Source organism: Dendrobates tinctorius, unplaced genomic scaffold (genome assembly GCF_039654945.1).
Source record: "Dendrobates tinctorius isolate UK_male_01 unplaced genomic scaffold, ASM3965494v1 ptg000079l, whole genome shotgun sequence".
Lineage (NCBI taxonomy): Eukaryota > Metazoa > Chordata > Amphibia > Anura > Dendrobatidae > Dendrobates > Dendrobates tinctorius.
In genome coordinates, this window is record NW_027361747.1 from 10,018,239 (window position 1) to 10,041,108 (window position 22,870).

Genomic DNA, 22,870 nt, shown 5'->3' on the forward strand with positions numbered 1-22,870 from the left:
CATATACCCATCACACAGCCTCCATCCCATAGTCCCATGCCCATATACCCATCACATATCCTCCATCCCATAGTCCCATGCCCATATACCCATCATACATATTCGCCATCCCATAGTCCTGTGCCCATATACCCATCACACATCCTTCATCTCACAGTCCCATGCCCATATACCCATCATACATATCCTCCATCCCATAGTCCCGTGCCACATCATAATGAGCGGCGGGGCTTGCAACCTATGATGACATCAGCGTCGCCACGGCAACCATTATGACATCATAATGAGGGGCGGGGCTTGATACACACACACTTATTCCCCATTATGTAGATAGGGGCAAAACTGTTTGGTGAATTGGAACGCACTGGGTTAAAATTTCGCCTCACAACATAGCCTAGGACGCTCTCGGGGTCCAGACGTCTGACTGTGCCAAATTTTGTGGCTGTAGCTGCGACGGTGCGGATGCCAATCCCGGACATACACACACACACACACACTTGAGCTTTATATAAATACATATATATATATATATATATATATATATATATATATATAGTGTGTGTGTATGTATATACACTCACTGGCCACTTTATTAGGTACACCTGTCCAACTGTGTGTTAAGACTTAATTTCTAATCTGCCAATCACATGGCGGCAACTCAGTGCATTTAGGCATGTAGACATGGTCAAGACAATCTCCTGCAGTTCAAACCGAGCATCAGTATGGGGAAGAAAGGTGATTTGAGTGCCTTTGAACGTGGCATGATTGTTGGTGCCAGAAGGGCTGGTCTGAGAATTTCAGAAACTGCTGATCTACTGGGATTTTCACGCACAACCATCTCTAGGGTTTACAGAGAATGGTCCGAAAAAGAAAAAAAATCCAGTGAGCGGCAGTTCTGTGGCCGGAAATGCCATGTTGATGCCAGAGGTCAGAGGAGAATGGGCAGACTGGTTTGAGCTGATAGAAAGGCAACAGTGACTCAAATTGCCACCCGTTACAACCAAGGTAGGCAGAAGAGCATCTCTGAACGCACAGTGCGTCGAACTTTGAGGCAGATGGGCTACAGCAGCAGAAGACCACACTGGGTACCACTCCTCTCAGCTAAGAACAGGAAACTGAGGCTACAATTTGCACAAGCTCATCGAAATTGGACAGTAGAAGATTGGAAAAACGTTGCCTGGTCTGATGAGTCTCGATTTCTGCTGCGACATTCGGATGGTAGGGTCAGAATTTGGCGTAAACAACATGAAAGCATGGATCCATCCTGCCTTGTATCAACGGTTCAGGCTGGTGGTGGTGGTGTCATGGTGTGGGGAATTTTTTCTGGGCACTCTTTGGGCCCCTTGGTACCAATTGAGCATTGTTGCAACGCCACAGCCTACCTGAGTATTGTTGCTGACCATGTCCATCCCTTTATGACCACAATGTACCCAACATCTGATGGCTACTTTCAGCAGGATAATGCGCCATGTCGTAAAGCTCGAATCATCTCAGATTGGTTTCTTGAACATGACAATGAGTTCACTGTACTCAAATGGCCTCCTCAGTCACCAGATCTCAATCCAATAGAGCATCTTTGGGATGTGGTGGAACGGGAGATTCGCATCAGGGATGTGCAGCCGACAAATCTGCGCCAACTGTGTGATGCCATCATGTCAATATGGTCCAAAATCTCTGAGGAATGCTTCCAGCACCTTGTTGAATCTCTGCCACGAAGAATTGAGGCAGTTCTGAAGGCAAAAGGGGGTCCAACCCCTTACTAGCATGGTGTACCTAATAAAGTGGCCAGTGAGTGTATATATATAGTGTGTGTGTGTGTGTATATATATATATATATATGTGTGTGTATATATATATATATATATATATATATATATATATATATATATATATATATATATATATATATATATGTATATATATAAGTGTATTGCTGATATTGTCCATGCAACTAACCAAAAGTTTAAGCCTAGTGGGCAGGTAAAATTTGCAATTGTTAATTTTTATATTACGGTCAATAAGAGAAAGTTCAAAAATGTTTGAAAATTATTATTAAAGCCTGACTTAATTCATGATTTTCTGATGTCGCACTCCCTTTTAAGTGCATGAATGCAGCATTACCAGACATTTCCACACCTGTATGTTTTACTTACTGGTGCTTCTCACACCTATGCTTGACGTGTATGCGGGGGCCTGTCCGTATGTAGAGTGCCGCCTGTTGTTGGTGGTAGAGTATGTTAGGAGCTTTTTCCCAAATCACATCAGGCTTAAAACCTGCTGTGATCAGCTGTGATGTGGGATTCATACATATCTGATCTCATCAGTAATTGTCTGTTCTTTTTTAGGGTGCTATAAAAACTCCTCTGAGCGAGTCCCTCCCCCAGTCAGCCCCCAGTCCTCTGTAGACAGTGAGCTCAGTACGTCGGAGATGGACGAGGACTCTATGGGGTCGGGGTACAAGCTGAATGATGTCACCGATGTCCAGATACTCGCCCGGATGCAAGAGGAAAGTGAGTATAGGAAAGGCGATCGGCACTAAATATCACAGCCACTAGACACATTTTACATCTACACCATACAGGTCCCGAAAAAGAAACGGATTTTCTCTTCATTTGTAAAATACTGATTTCACGTTTTCTCACATTTTCACTAAAAGTAGGAGAGTCATCTGATGAGGCAGGTGGACAGTGAATGCTGACTGAGGTGCAGTGGGGGGCTTCGTGTGCCCCGTCAGTGTACCTTTCAGCACTGGGATCTGCATTAGATGAGTTTGTGATCCCGATGAAGCCAATGTGGGCCATGTCGCCTCTGAGCACAGTGTGCCAGGAGCTGTGCTCATTCATTACCTGTTGCTTTCCATAGTGTCCACCTCCTTTATCTGTATTCCTGTTCATTGTATGTTTTTTTTTTTATCACAAATCTCTGATCCATTCTGTCCATTCTTTCTCGTCTGAACTTGCATAGGTCTGCGGCAGGAATATGCAGCTTCGGCTTCCCGGCGCAGCTCCGGCTCGTCGTGTCACTCCATGAGGAGGGGGACATATAGTGACCAGGAGCTGGACGCTCACAGTTTAGAAGATGAGGAGGATGCAGTCAGCCACTCTGCACATCTGTCAGTGAGCAGGTTCTCTCCTTCTCCACGTCACTCTCCTCGGCCTTCTCCTAGACATTCGCCCAGAAATTCTCCACGCTCCCGATCTCCAGCCCGCAGCATGGAGTACAGAGGATCTTCGCCCCAGCCTATGCTCAGCCGTCTCCAGCAGCCTCGCCTCTCGCTTCAAGGACATGCCACTGACATGCAAACAAATGTGGTAAAAAATGAAGGTGAGCGACTAGTGGGATTGGTTCTGTGTATCCTCCATATGGGTTTTTCAGCACTGAGGTTTTGAAGTTATTTTACGTTACATGAAAGGAACTATCCAGCCTTCTAAAAAATTAATCACCTATTTTTGGGTAGGCGCGGGTGTGACTGTAGGCAATCCCTCCCTGTGACTCAGCTGTTAAAGGAGCCGCAGCGCTCAGTCAAATACAGAAGCTTCAACTTTCAGATTGGGCAGTGGGTTGGTTGTTATTTGCCAGCACCATGTTATCAGAGTGGTGCAAGGAAATGCACCATTGTCCCATTAACCGCTAAGAAAAGTATGGAGCAGGTTAGTATGATGCAGCCTGCAAGCTGGTACATACGGTACTGTGCAACAGTTTTAGGCAGGTTTTGAAACAATACTGCAAAGTAAGAATTCTTTAAAAAATAAGTGTTAATTTTTATCAGTTAAGAAAATGTCCTCCTGGACGCGGTGCACACCCGCGTCCAGGAGGACCAGGCTGCGCTTATACTGCCCACTGTTAAGATTTTTCTGCGTTACAGCAGCATTCTGATTATCTGATTACCGGCTTTACCAAAGAGAATCATAAAAAGCGCCCTCCTCTAAACTGCATTCAAACATACTAGCACGTAACTGATGATGGTCTATACTGACCGAAACGTTTTCTGGTACTACAATAAAACTGCCTTACCAAGCATTAAGTTGAGTGCCAGGTTTTCATTTATAACAAAATGCAGAGTGACTGAGCAAAACAGAAATCTAGAGCCAAACAATATTTGGTGTGACTACCATTTGTATTAAAAACTGCATCAAAGCATCAATTCTTCTAGGTATACTTGTACGCATTTTTTGAAGGAGCTCGACAGGGAAGATCTTCCAATCATTTTGGAGAACTCTGTAGATGTACACTTGTACACATCTTTTCATGTAATCCCATACAAACTTGATGTTGTCGTGATGTTGAGATTGGGGTTCTGCGGGGGCCGTATCGTCACTTCCAGAACTCCTTGTTCTTCTTTACACTTTACAAGACCATTTCCACATCCATAGAAAATCTGTGGTTAGTTCTCCAAGATGTTTGCAACAACATCCCTGCCTAGACCCTTGGAAAACTATGTGCAAGTGTACCTAGAAGTATGGAGGCTGTTTGCAGGCAAAGGCTGGTCACACAATTTTGATTTTAGATTTCTCTCTTCTTCTTTCTCCTAGTTGGTGTACTTAATAAAAGGCAAATTAACACTTCTATTTTTGGAATCGTGTTTTTTATTTCTAGCTTTTGCACAGTACAGTATATTGAAACGCTGCAGCATTAGTGCCATGGCTCCTTTGAACAGCTTATCAACATGCATGTTTGGCTATTCAGTGGCTAGATGACCCCTTTTGAGGTTGTCTTGGAGACATTTAAACAAAACTACGGTATTGCTTTTTTTTTCTTTGGCTGAGCTATTGTCCACATTTCTTGGTCCGTGTACATACTGCCGTTTCCGGACGTGCAGTTTGGCAACGTGGTGACAAACCTATGACTTCACCTTTGACTGCTGATGTTTTATGTAAAGCGGATGGATGTTGCATATTGCTACTGAACATTAAGGTTACGTGCACACGTTAAGTATTTGTTGCAGACAAAACACATATCGTTTGTCAGAGAAAAAGCTGCACAGGAACACATGTTTTGTTTTTTTCATTCATTAGAGTGGATGAAAAATGCTGCAAAAACACTGAAAGAAATGACATGATGCAGATATAAAATTGCTACAAAAATCTGCAAGGAAAAAGAAGTAACGTTCAAGAGATAACAAATCTCATTCACTTTGCTGGGCCAGTAAAATGCTGTGGTTTTTCACGGAAAAAATGTGATGTGTGAACATATCCTATGGCATCGCCTCACCTGATCCACACAATGCAGCGTATTCCTTCTATTTTCAGTTGGTTCCCTCTTTTACTGCCTTAATTGCAGATTAATAAAGTAGTGATTGGGGTACTAGAGCTGTGTAGATAATGTATAAAATGCTTGTATGGAGGAGTGATGCTTCAGGGGTCGATGTCATTCTTCATTACAAGATGACACCTCTGGTGATCTGGAGCTGCAGGGTCTCCGCGCCAGCAGCGTCTCCCCTGGAAAGGCCTCTCCTCTCCCACCTTTCCTATGGCTCAGTAACTTTCTGAGTTCTGTTCTCTTCTTGTCATAGACAAGCCATGAGCAGATTAGCGTGTTGATTGATGGAGGTTCTCATCAGTATTCCCGGTCATACAAAGTGAAATAACGAAATGTGGACTGCTAGTAAATGGGATTTAGGCTTTGTTCTCACATTTGTCTTTTTATGTCAGATATACACTATGAACTAAAGTATTGGGGCATATCCACATGCCACCTCCAGGATCCTTTGTCGTCCCTCTCTAGTATGGAGTCGGTGCCCACTTTGCAGATATAACAGCTCCCACTCTCTTGGGAATTTTTGCTCATTCATCCAGAAGAGCATTTGTGACGTCAGACACTGATGCTGGATTAGAGGGCCGGGCTCCCAATCTCTGATCTAGGTCGTCTCAGTGTTAGATTGGGGTCGAAGTCAGGGCTTTATGTATGGCTGTTACAGTTCTTCCACATCAAATGCGCCCAACCATGTCTTTATGGACCTTGCTTTATGCAATGGTGCACAGTCTTGGGGAACAGAAATGAGCCTTCTGCAAACTGTTCCCACAAAGTTGTAGTCATACAAATGTCTTTGCATACTGAAGCATTAAGATATCGCTTAACTGAGGATTAGCAGCTTTGGACAAATCTTGAAAAACAGCCCAATGTCCTTATCCCTCCACCAAATACCCTTGGCACAATTTAATCAAGCAGGTTGTCCATCAGACTTATCCATTCAGTGCCGGATAGATAAGTATGATCACGTTTCCACTGCTCCCAGGGTCCAGTGGTGGTCCAGTGCTTGGGACATTTATTGGCCTCGATTCATCAGTTGCCATTTATGGAAGTCGCTTTTTTTCTTTTTCTTTGTCTTGTGATATGCGCTGAGATTTTTACCAAGTTCTTCCAAATGACGCACACGGTTCATCAAATGGCGATAAATTGTGTACTTTTTTTTCACCTTCACCAGTTTTTCCGGCTTTCTATTACTAAAAGTCCCAAACCCTTAAAGGGACCAGAATTAGGCATCATTGAACACTCCAGAAACCTTACTCCTGTCTAAATTATCTAGATAAGCAAAGCAGTCGATGAAAAATAAAGACAGACAAATTGAGAAGTGGTGCAAAATGTATGAAGAATAAGGCTCAAATACTGAGGCTAATAAAGAGGAACAAATTACCCCCAAAAGGTGGAGAATCATTGATGAATTGGGGCAGTTGATTTGGCCAGGCATTTTTGACTACTTTACAGTATGCTCAAGGAGACCCCCGCTTTGTAAATTTACGTGGTCTCTGCTTTGTGACCGAGTTGCTGCAGTTCATAAATATTTCCATTTATCAATAATATTTAGGAGGAAGGAGATCTCAGTAAGTGGCCTGTTACAGCGGTGACATTACAGGACCGTGCCGGTATATGTGAGCTCTATAGTCGTTCTATCACAGATGTCAGTAAACGCATGCTGTGCACGGTGAGGGTCCGGATGTTATACACCAGGGCTGAATGAAAATGCTGATTTCAATGATTAGGATGTGTCCAAAACTCCATGTAGCGCTTATTGTAAAATCTGATATCTACTTGACGCTTTGTACGTCAGTGCTGGGGATTCACCATACAGAGGTTATGAACCATTTCATGTATTTTCTCGTATCAGTCAAGGATCTTTGGAAAAAATTGATTGGCAGCCAGAAGAACTGAACAAATTGAAATCTGAGCATTCTCTGATATTCTGACCGTTTTCCGGTGACGCTGCCCTTATTCTGGACCTGTGTACATGGTCGACTACTAACTGTCTTCTCATCTGCATGTCTCCATGTAGAGAAACTGAGACGGAGTCTTCCAAATCTCTCCAGGGTAACGGGCAATCAGACAGCGGAGGCTGTAAAAAATAGCAGAAGCTATGAGTCAAACTTACAAGTGCCAAATGGTGGAGCGCCTCGAGTACAGAGTACTTCCAGTAAGTTACGAACCTCTCACCTGCATGAGATTTCTGTTCTGCTACAGGGGTTGTCTGGGTTTAGAGAAAAATCCTTATTTAAAGGGGTTGTCCGGTGCTTTCATATTGGCCACGTGCACCCCCGCTGTTCCTGATGCCAATGAGCTCGATTGTGGAGCTGCATGGCTTCATCATTGGTGTAGTAGCCGCAGCCGGGTGCTGCACATCTGTACCTATTCATATGAATGGCGGTGGATTTGCATTACCCCACCGAGGCCATGGTACAGTTGATAGAGCTGTGCTGTTCTGCGCTGCAACTGAGCATGTCTAGCTGCTTCTGGCACTGGGAACATCTGACTGGTGGTGGTGTCTGGAGTCACACTCCCACCAATCTAGTATTGATGACCTATCCTAAAGATAGGCCATCAATCTAAAAGTACCAGACAACCCCTTTAAGTGAATGTCAATGAGCTGCAATACCTGACTCTACCTATAAACAAGTGTAGCGCTGTTATTGGAGTCAAAAAAACAAGCTGTTTTCTAGTGTTAGATTACCATTAATTTATGACAATACGCAGCATGCAAGCATTAATGTAAAGCAAATGGCTACTACTTGCCCTTAAAGGGGATTTCTCTACAATCACAATTTAACACCTCTGCACAAAATAGGTGATAAAGGCAGCGTACAGCAATCATACATTTATGACCTATTTAGTGGGTAGGTGGTAAATGTCAGCAGTGGTGACCCCTGCATGCATGTCCTGTCTGCATTATATGGCGGGTATATGGCGCATGAAGCAGAAGCTGCAGCAGCAGTGGGTAGATGAGTCCCGTGCACGGTCCCTGCATGTACTGATCTCACAGTGTGCCTGGAGCACGGCTGGCTGCTATTACCGCTGTAGAGTCCTTGTGTTGCACGCTTTTGTCGCTTTTTCTTGTCTTTTGTCCTGTTTGTTCTGATTTACAGATGTGATTTGCCATATTAGTGCCCAGTTCCAGACCTCCTGCAGACGGCACTATATACTTCTGTCCATAATGAGCACCTGTCATACAGCATATTCATACATGACCGTCCACTGCATTCATATGAGCCGTGCCCCCTTTATCTTCTGAGTGACAGCTGTCTTACACGGACACATGACTGCTACATCTGTCGCTGTTTTATGTGTAAGGACATAGGTTGCCTTTTTTCTGCTTCTTTGGTTTGCGTTTGTAATCCGGGTTCAGAATAATGAGACCAATGATCCCTCTAGGACAATGCAGCTGGTGGTAGAAGAATAGTACCCAGATGCATTGGGCAATACTGGACCGCATCAAATTTGTTTTCATATACAGCGCACTAATAATTTACTTTCCAGCAATAGTATTACATGTCAGCCCCATCTCTTGTCTAGAGCAGTGAAGGGGTTAATGCTAGCATCACAGATGTTGGTTTAGGGCCGTGATGGCGAACCTTTAGTGCCCAAACTGCAACCTAAAACCCAATTATTTATGACGAAGTGCCAAATGCCCCATCATGATCCCCTTCATGCAGAAATATGCCCCATCATGATCCCCTTCATGCAGAAATATACCCCATCATGATCCCCTTCATGCAGAAATTGCCCATTCCACCACCTCCATCATTTCCTTCTCCCCATCATTCCCATCACTGGCAAACACACACACACCAGCGGCCACACGCACACACACCAGCGGCCACACTCGCCTCTTTGCGCATCGGCAGCTTCCTCGGCTCTCACGTCTCTCACACATTGAGAGGAGCGGCTGGATGACAACATCACTCAGCTCCTCGGCCGCGCCGCTCAATGTATGAGAGGCAGCCAGAAAGCTGCAGCTCTGGAGGCCGCGTGCCAGCTGAGAGCGCTCTGCGTGCCCTCTCTGGCACACGTGCCATAGGTTCGCCATCACTGGTTTAGGGTATGTGCACATGGTGCGGATTTTGCTGTGGATTCGTAAGCAGAGTACAGTTCAATGTTATCCAATGGCTTTTAAAAACTGCAGTGCTCATGCTGTGGATTTTTCCGCGGTTTTATAACTGCAGCATGTCAATTCTTTCTGCGGATTCCACTGCGGTTTGACACCTGTTCCATTGTCCAGGTGTCAAAACGCAGGGGGAATATGCAGGTAAACCACAGGTCATTTTACCTGCGGATTTACCTGCGAAACCGTGCGGAAAAATCCGCAGCTGAATCCACACTGTGTGCACTCACCCTAATGTAGGGTGTTTGATGTCCTTTGTGATCCAAGGAAATGAGATGGTTAATTCAGCGCTGTAGCCATGGGATCAACTTTCCATGTGGGAAAATCTGATTCGGCGATAGAAATCCTGACTGCCCTGATTTCTGCCGTGGACTTATGGTTTAATGCCACACAAGGGATATGCTCCGTTGGGAGGAGAATTTTACATGCTTCTTGGTATAGAATAACCTGCAGCAATCCATGTGAGTGGTTCGCTTTTGTGAACACACCCTAAGGAGCTAGGGAAATGGAGGTTTGTAATGTGCAGTCCAATGGTAAATGTCAGGACAACCAGTGAGCGGCAGTGGAAGTGTAAATGCTGCATACGTGTGTCCAGTGGGTTACTCGCCCCTCCAGGCTCCATCATTGCTCTGCTGGATGGATCACCTTCCTGTTTTACACTGTGTGCAGAATTATTAGGCAAATGAGTATTTTGATCACATCATGCTTTTTATACATGTCCTACTCCAAGCTGTATAGGCTTGAAAGCCAACTGCCAATTATGTAAATCAGGTAATTTGCATCTCTGTAATGAGGAGGGGTGTCGTCTAATGACATCAACACCCTATATAAGGTGTGCTTAATTATTAGGCAGCTTCCTTTCCTTTGGCAAAATGGGTCAGAAGAAAGATTTGACGGACTCTGAAAAGTCAAAAATTGTGAGATGTCTTGCAGAGGGATGCAGAAGACTTGAAATTGCCAAACTTTTGAAGCGTGATCACCGAACAATCAAGCGTTTCATGGCAAATAGCCAACAAGGTCGCAAGAAGCGTGTTGATAAAACAAGGCGCAAAATAACTGCCCATGAATTGAGGAAAATCAAGTGTGAAGCTGCCAACATGCCATTTGCCACCAGTCTTGCCATATTTCAGAGCTGCAACGTTACTGGAGTATCAAAAAGCACAAGGTGTGCCATACTCGGGGACATGGCCAAGGTAAGGAAGGCTGAAAAATGACCTTTGAACAAGAAACATAAGATAAAACGTCAAGACTGGGCCAAGAAATATCTTAAGACTGATTTTTCTAAGGTTTTATGGACTGATGAAAAGAGAGCGACTCTTGATTGGCCAGATGGATGGGCCCAAGTCTGGATCAGTAAAGAGCAGAGAGCTCCACTCCGACTCAGACGCCAGCAAGGTGGAGGTGGGGTACTGGTATGGGCTGGTATCATCAAAGATGAACTTGTGGGACCTTTACGGGTTGAAGATGGAGCGAAGCTCAACTCCCAGACCTACTGGCAGTTTCTGGAAGACACCTTCAAGCAGTGGTACAGGAAGAAGTCGGTATCGTTCAAGAAAAACATGATTTTCATGCAGGACAATGCTCCATCACATGCATCCAAATACTCCACAGCGTGGCTGGCCAGTAAAGGTCTAAAGGAGGAAAAAATAATGACATGGACCCCTTGTTCACCTGATCTGAACCCCATAGAGAACCTGTGGTCCCTCATAAAATGTGAGATCTACAGGGAGGGAAAACATTACACCTCTCCGAACAGTGTCTGGGATCTGTGGTGGCTGCGGCACGCAATGTTGATCGTAAACAGATCAAGCAACTGACAGAATCTATGGATGGAAGGCTTTTGAGTGTCATCGTAAACAAAGGTGGCTATATTGGTCACTGATTTTTTTTTTTGAATGTCAGAAATGTTTATTTCTAAATTTTGTGTTATATTGGTTTACCTGGTGAAAATAAACAAGTGAGATGGGTATATATTTGGTTTTTATTAAGTTGCCTAATAATTCTGCACAGTGTTAGTTACCCAAAAATATTAAGCTTTGATATCTATGAGTCTTTTGGGTTGATTGAGAACATAGTTGTTGTTCAATAATAAAAAGAATCCTCTCAAATACAACTTGCCTAATAATTCTGCATGCAGTGTATATCCTCTTTTGTACTCGTCCCATTATCACAGCAGGTAGGAGAGGACTGTAGTGGTCGGTGTAGGGCCGCACTTCATTTTATAGTCCTACCTGCCAGTCCAGTAGTGTCCAGACCGATCTATTAGGGTCTGGGACCCACTGCAGGATCAGATGAAGCACATGTGATGGTCTCTGGTTGCAGACCAGATGTACATACTCTATATATTCTACTATATAACATAGCTCTGATCTGTCCGGTAAATGTGCTGTGGGTGTTTGACCACATTCTGTGCTATGTTCTCACCCATCTGTCATCCAGCCGACCTTCTGTGTAGGCAAATGAGGCCAGACCAGAAAAAAATGGCAGCAAATAGAAAGACCCATATCTTTTTAACCATGTGGCGGATTTAAAAAGAAAAAAGTGGCACACTTCCTTAAGCCTGCGATAATAAAATCCATGCGAAGCTTGCCACTTCTGACCGGGTCCTCTTTACGCTCCATACGGTTAGCCTTTGGTATATTTTCTAAAGATAAGTATAACATACACCTGTGTTTAATCTTGGCTCCCCATCTCGACCACGCTTCTCTGCACAGCCTTTTTCCACACTTTTTCACCCACCTTCTGAATCATAACCTTTTTTGTTCTATATTTGCACCTTTGTTGCATTTAGTCACCCGCGTTCTAGAACATTTTCACAATGAAGTCTTCCAGATTGTGTTTTCTAGATTAATTGAATATTTAATTGTGTTTCAACAGCACCAAAAAGGCAGTTAAGTCTGCCACGTACGTCCCAGAAAGTCAAACGGGGCATTGTAGCCCCTAAAGGAGGTAATGTTCAGCCACCACCACTTGGTACCGTAATGTAACCGGCCTAAAACTATTAGCTGGGGCTTGTACCACCTGCAAGTTCATGGCGCAAAGAAGCAAAAATGGCCTGTCGTACAGACACTGAAAACTAACTGTAGGCCCAGCTCTTGAATGACTGTTTGTAGTTTATCCACCGCGGTCCATTTTCCTACATCTACTTTAGCTTTTACACCTCTGTACTGTAGCCTGGCCAGATGGAGGAGCGTGAGTTGGGGCCCGCCGTGGTGGGCGTCCATTTTTTAGTGTAGTCACAGGATCCTGATTTTTGAGTTTCCCCCATGTGCGTATTAAAGTTTTTCAATGCAGTTCTTCTGTTATCGGACATAAACTTGTGGGTAGCAGAGATTATGGCAGATGTAACATTGCTGGTCAGCCACTGAGGGTTTTGCATATGAATTGGGAGCTTTATATGATCAGTGCAGCTCAAATAACTAAATTCTCATTGTTTGTTCTGAATTCCTAGTTCTGCAATTGCCCTCTTTGATCAGAAAAGTTTAAAAACCTCTTGAAATACTAATTCACCTGGTGGCCAAATTAATAAACACTTAAAAAAAAAAAAAAAAAATGTGAGTTAGTGACAATAACGGCACGGTGGCTCAGTGGTTAGTAGTGTTGCTTTGCAGCTCTGGAGTCCTGGGTTCATTCATGTTATGTGGAGTACAAGGTAAGCAATTGCAAGGCTCTGTTTTGATAAGTGGCTCTGTTCATGCAGAACTCAATGACTCCATCATGTATTTTTCCTTGTCCTGCATTGTGGCTTCTGTTATGAGCAGACCCTAAGCAGTTAATTCCCAGTAAATCGTTTTTTGTGGCGATCCTAATGTCAGGTTCACTTTTAATGGACACCTGTCGTTTCAACAAACTTTGAATAAATCCAGGAAATAGATCTGTGAAACTTTGATAGTAAATCGTCTCAGAGATATGTGCATCTTTCTTCACTTATGAGCCACTTCTCCTGTCCTTCATCTGCTTAAAGGGAATCTGTCAGCAGGTTTTTGCTATAAATTATGAGAGCAGCATAACAAACGGCAAGAGAGCCTGATTCCAGGGATTTATCACTTCCTGGACTGCTTGGTATAGTTTTCAGAGACTCCCTGTTTTGTCAGATGTAGATGTATCAGCACTAAGACTCCTGCTCAGGGTATTACCCCGCCCACACCCCTGATTGGCAGCTTCCTGTGTACACTATGCTATGTAAGCAAGCTGCCCAATAAGTGCTGGGGGGGCGGGGTTACACAGATTAGCCTGACTGCTGGTCACGTGAGCTGTAGTCCAGCAGTGGTCATCTCCTGCAGATAAAACACTGTTTTGCATTGATACGACAACACATAGCCTAGTAAGTGACACATCCCTGGAATTGGGGTCTCCTGTACTATATTGTGCTGCTCTCAGATTTAATAGCCTAAATGTGCTGACAGATTCCCTTTAATTTGTCTTCAAACCACAGAGAGCATGAATCAGAAGAGCTGCACAGTTGCAGCCAGGCATATTTTCCAACGCCCTGGTGAGCTTAGCTGGAGACTAGTCAGGCAGGTCCCTGGCGGCTTCTCCCCGCCAGCTGCCGTGGATTGACATGTTGACCCATGGGCCATATGTATCAGCTGTCTGGTTTACTTTAGAAACCTTTTATGCCTAAGTTGTTACTTTACTGTATTGGGCACCTCATTGTTTCCTTCGTCTACCTCTATCCAGCCTTTGATATGCTTGTTTACCCTAGAAACTTGCCTGCTCGTAAATTCATGTCCTACAAATCATGCCATGGGAATGACTATAGGTTTTCTTAACATGATCATAACATTCTTGAGCATTTTATTAACCGTCACAACTTTTTTTCTTTTTTATGTCTCTCTCAAGTCTCATGCAAGTTCCGTTCACCTGCAGCTCCATCCCCCTTAGCGCTACGGCAGCCAATGAAGGCTTTATCTAGCCCTAGCCTCACACAAGAAGCTATTGCTGCTGCCCAGAATCCTACATCGGGCCCACCGTCCAGCCCACAGTCTGGCTCTGCAAGTCCGGTGGCTCGAGCTAGCACACCGATGAAGAGTGGTTTGCCCAGACCTAGCACACCATCAGGTGGTAGTATACCAGTGCCTCGCAGCAAACTTGCACAACCTGTCCGAAGGTAGGTATATAAAGAACTTCTCTACTAATTCACCTTCTCCTTATAGAGAAAATTGCATACTATAGATAAACACACACAAGTTGTTGTTTTTTTTAATCTAATTAGATACTCTCCAAAACCTTATGTGTATCTATCTAAACCTTATATATTATATGGCTAAAATTTGCTATAAGTGAGCTGCCATGTTGTGGATGGCAGGGCTTCTAATCGATCATCAATCTGCACTACACACCGCTATGGCGCATGCATAGATCGATTGAAAACAGGACGTGCGCTGAGGCCTTACTGCAACATGCTTCCTGCTATTATTATTATGCATTTATATAGCGCCATTTATTCCATGGCGCTTTACATGTGAAAAGGGGAAATATAGACAAGTATAATAAACGTGTAAGACAAGGGACACACAAGTACATAAGGAGAGGAGACCCTGCCTGCGAGGGCTCACAGTCTACAGGGATGGGTGAGGATACAGTAGGAGAGGGTAGAGCAGGTCGTGCGGTGGTTCAGTAGACCGAGGATCATTGCAGGCTGTAGGCTGCCAAAGAACTCGCTGAGCACTCACCGTTTCCTGCAGACATAGTGTGTAGTGACTAATAACAGCACTGATGGGGGAGTTACCTTTACTTTATCAGTGTATATCTTGCAGACCTTTCCACAGCTCTTCCCTCTGCCTGACTGTCTCCCCACTCTAAATAGCTTGTTCTCACTCTTGGAGCAGAGCGAGGAGCAGGCAGAGTGAAGACTTGTAGAGAAAGAAAACTATGCCCCCCACAGCCGCGATTTGGGGTATGTGCACACGTTGCGGTTTTTGGATGCGCAGTATTGCCTCAAATCTGCAGTGCGTTGTGCACACAATGTTAATTAATGGAAAAAAAAACTTCCGCAGCATGTCAATTCTTTGTGCAGAACTGCACTGTTTCTGTACCCATTGACTTGCATTGCGTCGGGCACTTCCGCAGTAAAACCGCAGATGTTAAAAAGATCTGCGGTTTTGCTGCGGGTATGGGTGCGAGAAACGCTGCGGCCCGGGAGGAGGGAAGTGTGTGGGAGGTGACTGTGTGCGTGTATGGTGTGTGGGGGCGGTGACTTTGTGCATGTATGGTGTGTGCGGGCTATGCGTGTGGGGTGACCTGGGGGTCTGCGGGGCTCTCCAGAGCTGTGTGGTGGGTCTGCCGGGGCTGTGCAGGGTATTTGCCAGGGCTGTGTGTGTGTGGGCATCGGGCTGTGCCTGCTACAGTGACAGTGAGTGACACATTAGCCAATGATGGGACAGTAGTAATTTCCTCATCCAGCTAATGTGTTGAATGTATAAAAGAAAAAACACACAGTTCTTACTCACCATCTACACCTAATCCCTGAAGCCCTCGCTCACCTGAAAAAAATTAAAATAATAAACCAACAATATACTCCCTGTGTCCTCCATAATCCAATTAATACGATTGTTCCACGACGATCTCCCGTGGAGAGCTGTCACATCAGCTGATGCGACCACTCTCCAGGGGCTCCGGTGATAAAATGACGGAGATAATCCTCCGCATTGTATCACTCCGCTGCCGACAGATCACCTGAGTTCACCTGTCACTTTGCGGTACTACAGCGTGAGAATTTTCTCACGCTGTAGTGCCGTAAAGCGAGCGGCTTATCTCCAATGACACACTGCGGGAGGTTTACATCCGGTCAGTGTGTCATCGGAGGCCTATAGAGCGGTCACATCTGCAGATGTGACGACTCTATAGGAGATATCGTTGTGGGACAATCGTTATTAAAGGGTCTACGTCGGTCAGGGAGTATACTATTGGTTTGTTTAATTTTTTTTTTTTTGCAGGTGATCGATGGCTTCCAATGGATTTAGGTGTGTAATAAAAATTATAAAAAACTGTTGTGTTTTATTTAATTAAAATACTTTGTTAATGTGGTTTTTTTTAACCCTTTATCACTTAGATTAATAATGGATAGGCGTCATATTGACGCCTCTCCATTATTAACTGGGCTTAATGTTACCTTACAATTATCCCCTCATTACCCCATATGCCACCGCTACACGGCAGTGGGAAGAGGGGGGCTAAGTGCCAGAATTGGCGCATCTTTAGGGATGCGCCATTTCTGGGGGTGACTGCAGGCTGGTATTTGTAGCCGGGGGGGGGGGGGGGGGCGGCAATATCCATGGCCCCTTCCTAGGCTATGAATATTAGCCCGCAGCTGTATGCATAGCCGTTCTGTCTATAAGATATAGGGGGACCCCACATCATTTTATTTGTGAAGTCCCCCTATTTTTATAGCGAGTAAAGGCTATGCCGACACCTGCGGGCTGATATTCATAGCCTGGGAAGGGGCCATGGGTATTAACCCCTTCCCAGGCTACAAATATTGACCCCCGGCCATCGACTTTCCCCCTCTGGGGGGAAGTCCACTTCATTTTTTTCCCCATTTATTTATTTATTTTAAATTAAACATTGTTCATTAATAAACATCGGCCTTGCTATTATTTATCTATCTATCTGGCGGTGACATTCAATAGAAAGTCAAATTAGCATATCATTCGCATATCACATGTGTTCACCCCTTTCTTTACTGATTTTTTTTTAATTATATTTAGCTATTTGTTTCTTTTTTTTTTAATCAATGATATATTGATATAAAAATACAAAGCGTTGATGGTTACTCTCCAAAGTGCTAAAAAAAAAAAAAGCATTTTATGGTCATACTTCTTCTTATTCTGTTGTAAATATACTTTGTTGCATTATTGCTTAAAATACTGACCCTTTTTGTTAAATCTACAGTCGTGGACAAAAGTTTTGAGACTGACACGTTTTATTTTTTATGAAGTTTGCTGTTTTTGGTTTTTACAGTGGCAATTTTGCATTTTCTGTCTAGATTGTTATGAAGAGTAATCATAACAATGAGTGATCATATGAATTGCAGATGAATGGGGAAAAGTGGCAGTGTCAATTCAACTCTGCCTCAAAATTACCTGCTGGCATCATTTCTGTGATGTTAGCTCAGGAGAAAGGACAAGGATATCCCTGTGTAATGCTCAGGTAATTATAAGAGCAGAAAGGTTGTGTTAAAACAAAGCTTATGCTTGAAATCGTTGTCTGCTTCTGTTAAGCATGTTCGTCTCAAAACACGAGCAGCCATCATTGCTTTGCATCAAAAGGGCTTTACAAGCAAGGACATTGCTAGTTGTAAGATTGCCCTGAAATCATCCATTTATCGGATCATCAAGAGAGTGGTTCCGTTTCTTGATCACCCTGAAGCCTTCTTCACAGAAAGTTCAGCATGTGCCAGGGCTATTTTTTTTCCTTAAATAGGATTCAAGTATGGGATCATTTCAACACCAGTGCAGAGATTTCTCAGGAATGGCAGGTGTCTGTGCATCTGTACACATAGTGAGGCAAAGACCTTTTGGAGGTTGAGCTGGTGTCAAGAAGGGCAGGAAAGAAGCTACTTCTATCCAAGAAAAACATCAAGGGCAGACTGACCTTCTGCAGGATTTACAGGGATTGGGCTGGGGTAAAGTTATTTTCTCTAGCAACCTTCCACGACAGCATAGGAGATTGTCTCCACACCCTAATGGGGGACAGGAAGCATGAGAGGTTAAAAGGTCCCTCCCACCTCCCTCTCACCAGTGTCTTTCCTGTCCCCCATGGGGCATGGAGAGGTGCGGTATGCTGTGTGGCCGGCAGCTGCAGCGTACCTGTAATTCTTAAGCCGGGCAGTGGTGGTTAGCGGCGCTGCCTCCCCTCCTCCGTACTGCTCCCGTCTTCATATGAACACGGGACCTTCCTGGCCCACCCACTCTCCCCTATGGAGAGTAAAGCAGGCCAGTGATCCCCGACCGGAGGCCTCCTGCAGCTCTCCGGTCTCTCCTCCTCCTGTTGCAGTGACCCGGAAGTGACGTCACGCGCGGTCACTTCCGGGGTATGTATGACTACTTCCTGTTATGGCGGCCCCTATTCAGCTGCCAGTGTGCTGAGCTCGCCAGCACTCGCTGTGCCTGCCCCGGGACCCAGGGAGGAGGAGGGGGAAAATGAGGGTTAACTCAGCCCTCAGCGCGGTTTTCTTTCTTAACCCGCCGGAAGACGTCGACAGGTAAGGCAAATCCTGTCAGTATGGACGGTTCTTCCTGCCCTGCGTCTGCAGGGCCCATCGCTGCCCCAGTAAGTGTAACTGGAGTGGGTCCTAGTGGTGTGATCTTGGGATAGAGGTCCTCAAAATACTTCTCTCCCTTTTCCTATAGGGAGAAAAGTCTGCCCACAAAAGCACCAATACCACCAGCAAGTCGGCCAAATCTGCCATATGCAGTGCAAAACTCCCCTCAAATTGGGCGAAAAAATTGTGTCAAGTTTGCATAGACAGGGTGGATAGGGCTGAACACCCGTCACTAATTGACAAAATCCGCAGCCTGGTTACTCACCGGGTTCAGACTTCCCTGGCTGCACTGTCCCCCACACACACACACACACACACACACACACACACACCACCACCTCCACTCCCTCCGATTGTGGGCTCACCACCCCCAAAAAAAAAAACCGGAAAATTCAGGAAGACTCAGAGTCTGAATCAGAAAAATCATATAATTCAGGCTCCGAAAATTGGGAACAACCGGGAACCTCTAATTCAGCTGAATCTAGGAAATACCTCCTTTCCACGGAATATGTGGAGGAGCTGGTCGGCGCAGTACGGGCCACTATGGGCCTAGAGGATGAGCCTGTTACTCAGTCAGCACAAGACCGCATGTTCGGGGGATTCGAGGGACCCAAGCGAACAGGTTTCCCAGTACATAGGAGCATATGCCCCTTCGGAACTCAGGCATAGATTCCCCCTGGAGGGAGAGGAGTTTGAATGGGACATCCCGAAAGTTGATGTCCAGGTGTTGAAGAAAACAGTCCTTTTGATGACGCGTCCAAGCTTAGAGACCCGATTGACCGTAAAGCAGAGAGCCGCCTTTGAAACCTCTGCTTTTTCCTTAAAGTCAGGGATTGCGTCTACATGCGTGTCTAGGTCTCTCTTCCAATGGATAGAGGAACTAGAGTCATATTTCTCGGGGAACCTCAAGAGGTGACCTCCTGAACTCCCTTCCTATACTACAAAGAGCTACAGGCTTTTTGGCGGATGCATCGATGGCAATGATCCGCACCTCTGCCAGGGCTATGGTACAGTCCAATTCTGCCAGACGTGCCCTCTGGCTTAAAACGTGGAGCGGGGATGTTGCCTCCGAGGTGAAGCTCTGCTCTTTGCCCTTCAAGGGTGAACGTCTTCGGCCCGGCCTTAGATGAAATTCTTGAAAAGGCCACAGACAAAAGAAGGTACTTCCTGAGCAGAGGACTCCAAAAAAGCGGATTTTTCGAGCCCCCCAGAATCAGCCATCCCAGCCGAGAGGGAAGGGAAAGTTGGGAAGATGGAGTTATGCTAAGGGGAGAGGCAGGAAAATCCTGGTCCCCCAGCAGCAGCAGCAACAACCACAAGAAAAGCAATGACTCGACCCCGGTGGGGGGAAGGCTTTCGAGGTTCTTTCACTCTTGGCAGTTGATTTCCAACAGCCCCTGTGTCCTCAGTGTGATCGAAGAGGGCCTACTACTAGAATTCGAATCCCCCCCCCCCCCCACGGGGTATAAGAGTTACCTCCCTACCACCTTGGGAGACTACAGCACTAAAATCTGACATTCAACTCCTTCTACAATCAAACACCATTTCTCAGGTCCCTGTGGAGGAACAAGGAAGGGGGCATTATTCTAGGCTGTTGCTAGTGAAGAAACCCACAGGAGAGGCAAGAATAATAATAAATCTCAAGGGCCTCAACCGACATATCACAGATTCAAGATGGAGTCTGTAAAGACCGCCATTCCTCTGATAGGGCCGTCTTACTTCATGGCAACCATAGATCTGAAGGATGCCTATTTTCACATTCCTATACATCCTTCTCACAGGAAGTATCTAAGGTTTGCGATCCGTCAGGGTCCAGACATCCGGCACTATCAGTACAACGTACTTCCCTTTGGAATATCCTCTGCCCCTCGAGTATTTTCCAAAATTATAACGGAAGCTGTGTCCCACATCAGAAGCCAAGGTATATGCATTGTACCCTACCTGGACGACCCGCTAATAGGAGCCTCATACCAGACTCTGGTACACCAGGTGACCCAAACTCTGGGTATTCTCAAATCGCTGGGATGGATCCCGAATATAAAAAAGTTGTAGATCCAACCCTCCCAGCAGATAAAATTCTTGGGAATCCTCCTAGATTCAAGGAAACAAATGTCCTTCCTCCCGGAGGAACATCAGAGGTCCATAATTTCAAGAATCTCGAGCTTCAGGAAACAGAGGTCCCCGACCCTCAGGACAGCTATGTCCATACTAGTGTAAATGACCTCCTGCATCCAGTCGGTACCTTGGGCGCAGGCTCAATCCAGAATACTCCAGTCCCATATCTTGGGAAACTGGAACAGAGATCACACCTGCCTAAACAAGAGTCCAGACCCCAGGAAGAGTGAAAGCTTCGTTAGCAAGGTGGATGGACCACAAAAATCTGTGCAGGGGAATCAACTGGTCCCAAATCCCCTTGGTCACGGTAACATCGGATGCCAGCAAAAAAGGCTGGGGAGCCGTAGTGTCCCAACAACCATTCCAGGGGTTGTGGAGCCAGAGAGTGAGTACAAAGTCCTCAAACTTCAGGGAACTGAAGGCTGTGGAGGAAGCTCTCCTGGCGGCAAGGCACCTAGTTCAGGGCTATCATATCAGAGTCTACTCGGACAATGTAACAACAGTGGCCCATCTCAGACACCAAGGTGGTACAAGATCCAGCAATCTAGAGGGCCTGTCGGGCCAAATATTTTCCTGGGCCGAAAGACACCTCCGGTCTGTAACAGCAGTCCACCTAAAGGGTACCTCCAATCTTCAGGCAGATTTCCTGAGCCGAAAATGCATCCAGCCTGGCGAGTGGAGCCTAAACGAAAAAATCTTTCAGAAGCTGGTCAACAGGTGGGGCCTCCCGGAGGTGGATCTACTGGCCTCAAGAGAAAATGCTCGGGTGAGAAACTATTTTTCCCTGAACCCCAGGGACAGATCCCTGGGGGTAGATGCCTTCGCCCACAAGTGGAGGTTTCGTCTGGCATATGCCTTTCCGCCAGTTCCAATCCTTGCCACCACCCTGAGGAAGATCCGGGAGGATCGAACCCAGACCATCCTAGTAGCTCCGCTATGACCAAAAAGGAGCTGGTATTCTCTAATTATGGAGCTACAGGTAGAGGGGCCAGTCCTCCTACCCCTGGAAAACGACCTTCTCTTACAGGGCCCGCTACATCACCCAAACCTCCGGGGAATGAGGTTAGAGTTACTGAGACCCAGATCTTGAGGGCCAAGGGTCTGTCAGAGGCAGTAATAAACACCCTCCAGAAATCCCGGAAGCCAGTCACCATTGCTATATATAACAAAATATGGAAAAAGTTTTCCTCATGGTGTCTGCCAGATTTGCCTGACCCAGGAAACCCTAACATTTCCCATATCCTGGATTTCCTACAGAGGGGGCTTGAGCTAGGTCTAAAGCCTAGCACACTGAAAGTACAGAGATCAGCATTAAGCTCCATGTTTGACTGTGACTTGGGCAACCACAGGTGGATAAGAAGATTCATTACATCAGCCACTAGGCTACATCCAAAAAAGCTAGTTGCAGTTCTACCATGGGATTTGAACGTGGTTCTTACGGGACTCACTCAATCACCCTTTGAGCCCCTGCCATCCTGTACTTCTCAGCTGCTCTCCTGTAAGGTGGCCTTCCTTATAGCAATAACCTCAGCAAGGCAAATAGGAGCGCTACAGGCTCTCTCAATCAGGGAACCCTACCTAACAGTCAGATGACTCCATAGTTCTCTCCCTTGATCCGTCTTTTCTCCCAAGGTTGTGTCGGACTTTCATAGATTACAGAATATAATTCTCCCCTCATTTTGTCAAAACCCAGCAAACCCTAAAGAAGAGGTATTTCATACACTGGACGTAAGGCGAATAATTCTCCACTACTTAGAGTGTACCAAGCCTTATAGAATCGACCACAACCTATTCATCCATACCTGTGGTCCAAACAGAGGAAAGAAGGTGGCAAAAAACACCATTGCCAATTGGATTAAAAAGGCTATCTCTGAAGCATACCTGGCGCAAATCATCACTCCCCCTACAGGGATCAAGGCGCATTCAACACGATCTATCTCTACTTCATGGGCTGAGAGGGCTGGCGCATCTTCAGAGCAGATTTGTAAGGCAGCAACCTGGTCCTCCTTACATACTTTTTCTAAATACTACAGGTTGGACCTTATGGCCAAAAGGGATTTAGTCTTTGGCCGAAAAGTTCTTCAGGCCGCTGTCTCCCCCCCCAGTGCAGTATGGGTTGT

General features: G+C 45.5%; 1 protein-coding gene across 4 annotated transcripts in view; it reads left to right on the top strand.

Moving 5' to 3' along the window:
• SLAIN2 (SLAIN motif family member 2) overlaps window positions 1–22,870 on the top strand; it is a 63,967-nt gene that overhangs the window by 31,027 nt on the left and 10,070 nt on the right. For 2 of the 4 annotated variants that reach the window (XR_012233765.1, XM_073583482.1), the window contains exons 4-7: window positions 2,346–2,510; window positions 2,965–3,324; window positions 7,271–7,408; window positions 14,213–14,480. Coding sequence is in view for 3 of the 4 variants with exons in the window: in XM_073583482.1 (XP_073439583.1) it covers window positions 2,346–2,510; window positions 2,965–3,324; window positions 7,271–7,408; window positions 14,213–14,480 (931 nt within the window). In the remaining variant the exon portion in view is untranslated. Of the gene's footprint in view, window positions 1–2,345; window positions 2,511–2,964; window positions 3,325–7,270; window positions 7,409–12,247; window positions 12,320–14,212; window positions 14,481–22,870 lie in introns of all 4 variants that reach the window. The other 2 variants (XM_073583484.1, XM_073583483.1) reach the window with 2 other exon arrangements.